The sequence below is a fragment of the Ceratotherium simum genome, chromosome 7, assembly GCF_057802395.1.
Source record: "Ceratotherium simum simum isolate JZ-2026a chromosome 7, ASM5780239v1, whole genome shotgun sequence".
In the NCBI taxonomy this organism is placed as follows: domain Eukaryota; kingdom Metazoa; phylum Chordata; class Mammalia; order Perissodactyla; family Rhinocerotidae; genus Ceratotherium; species Ceratotherium simum.
Window position 1 is genome coordinate 27,362,623 of NC_141906.1, and position 2,593 is coordinate 27,365,215.

Here is a 2,593-nt window from a genome sequence, read left to right on the forward strand (position 1 = left end):
GAGATAGAAATGGGAGTCAGAGTTTGGGGAAATAAATCCTGCAGCAACTCGCTAGAAGTTTAAAATAAAGATGAGTATTAAAAGTTTTCCTTGGAACTCAGAATCATGAAAATTCTTCTTGGCCTCATTCATGCTGGAATGGGGAGACATACCAAGGATAGCAACTGCTAAGGGCCAGGACTATGGTGAGGGGAATGCAAAATTGAGGGGGACATCAAAAAGTTCAGTAAAAATGGTAAATGGTATTTTAATACAACATTTTTAATCTAAATTTTTTTAACTTTTAATTATTTTTTAAATTCATGATTAATAAAATATCTAAATTTTAAATAAATGTGCCAGTGCCATGCCAAGCCATATTAGAGCCTAAAGCAAAAGGAAAAGTGTGCACCTCCAGTTTTAATAGAAGCAAACTCATCAATAATATTTTTTAAATCTACTTTTTTGCTTATCTCATTTTCAGTTGACTAAATTGCCATGTTGAAATTTTTCTCTTGACTAGGTGAGGATTCTAAATAATTTTTAATTAACTTTAGCCAAAGTAAAATTAAAATAAGTTCTATTTTTGTATAAACAGAATATTTAAATTTAAAATAATGGCGTGAGATTTAATATAATTTTTCAATTTTTCAAGTATGTTAATTTTTATATACTTTTTAAGTATGTTAATGTTCCAGAAAACATTAACTATTAAAAGGCACAGAAAAACATGCACATAGAGGTGTACGTTTTTTCATTTTGCTTTAGACTCCAATGTGGCTTGACCTAGCTCTGGTCTTTATTTGGAATTTTAATGCTCTGTTTGTCATGGATTTTTTGCATTGATTCTGACTTTTTAAAACATTGTATAAAAATGTTATTAATCTGATTGTTGAGTCTTTCAGCACGTTCCTTATACTTCATACCCAAGGCAAGTGTCTTACTTGCCTCACCTGAGTTTCAGCCCTGCTGCTCATAGCACGTGCTAAGCATGATATAGTAGGAAGAGCAAAAGCTTTGAGTCAGAAACACTTGCCTGTTACTTTTGTTTAATGAATTAACTTAACCTGGCTGAACCTCTATTTTCTTATCTGTCAAATGAAGGTAATAGGAAAGAGCTACCTCTAAAGTAACTGTAAGGACTACACGAAGTGTAATAAATTAAGCAACTACCAAAATGTCTCACAGAGAGTAGCTTTGACTCAATGAAATGTATCATTGCAGGAACTTTCTGAAGGGGTGTGCCATTTCATTCAGACCACCATGCTGTCCATTGGTAATTCCACTCCCCAAACTTTCTTCTTGACTGGAGTTCCAGGGCTAGAAGATTTTCACATCTGGTTTTCGATCCCCTTTTGCTGCCTTTGTATGGTTGCTCTCCTGGGAAACAGCACTATCCTGTATGTGGTGATCACAGACTCCAGTCTCCATGAACCCATGTACTATTTCATCTCCATGCTCTCTGCCACTGACATGGGCATCACTATTTCTTCTGTTCCCACAACACTGGGTGTCCTCTGGTTCAATGCTAGGATTATCAGCCTAGATGCCTGCATCGTGCAGATGTTCTTTCTGCACGGATTCACCCTCATGGAATCCTCTGTGCTTTTGGCCATGGCTTTTGACCGCTTTGTTGCCATCTGCAACCCCTTAAGATATACTATGATTCTGACCAACTCTAGAATCATCAAAGCTGCTGTGGTGTTTTTTGTACGAATGCTGATTAACCTGATGCCCTTGCTCCTGCTCCTTAAGCGGTTGTCTTTCTGTGCTCCTAATGTGCTTTCTCACTCCTATTGCTACCACCCTGATGTGATTAAGTGTTCTTGCTCAAGTATCAAGGTTAATAGCATCTGTGGCTTAGTTGCTCTCATTCTGACATCTGGTATAGATATTCCCTGCATTTTCCTCTCCTATGTGCTGATCATCAAGTCCATTCTCAGCATTGCCTCCCCAGAGGAGAGACAGAAGGCTTTTGGCACCTGCATCTCTCACATTGGTGCTGTTGCCATCTTCTACATCCCCTGGGTCATCTTGGCTTTAGTACATCGCTTTGGTCATAATGCTCCTCCATATGTCCATACACTGATGTCAAATCTCCATTTCCTATTTCCCCCAGTTCTGAACCCCATCATATATAGTGTGAAGACCAAACAAATCCGTAAAGCTTTCCTCAAGCTGTTTCCAAACACAGAGTAGCCGATCTAACTATACAAGGACCTGGATAGAGATAATCTTTCTTCTTTACTGTCTTCTTTCTTCCTTCAACATTTTATTGAATAACATTAGTATTGGTAATATTAGGTATTGGTATTTTAGGTATTGGTAATATTAGATCACACAAGAAACATCCCCGTTTTTATAGTTTATATAGTCTATTGGCAGAGACATAAAATTAAATATATACTAAGAACGATGAATGAGAAGTATTATCACAGAATTATATTTAAGGGGGTAAACGGACACTTAAGAAAATATCTAAATCATATTGGAGACTCAAAAAATTCTTAAAGGAGTTGCCTACTTGGATTAAGAAGAATGTGTAACAAATAAAGATGGAAGGGCCTTCTAGGATGGAAGGGCACACAAATCCTCTGACTACAAGATATATATA

At 36.8% G+C, this 2,593-nt stretch overlaps 1 protein-coding gene across 1 annotated transcript; it reads left to right on the forward strand.

Moving 5' to 3' along the window:
- The first annotated feature begins 1,242 nt into the window (after positions 1 to 1,242).
- LOC101393993 (olfactory receptor 51F1-like) lies at positions 1,243 to 2,178 on the forward strand. Its single transcript, XM_004434128.1, has one exon. The coding sequence runs from the start codon at positions 1,243 to 1,245 to the stop codon at positions 2,176 to 2,178; it is 936 nt and encodes a 311-aa protein (XP_004434185.1).
- The last annotated feature ends 415 nt before the right edge of the window (positions 2,179 to 2,593 follow it).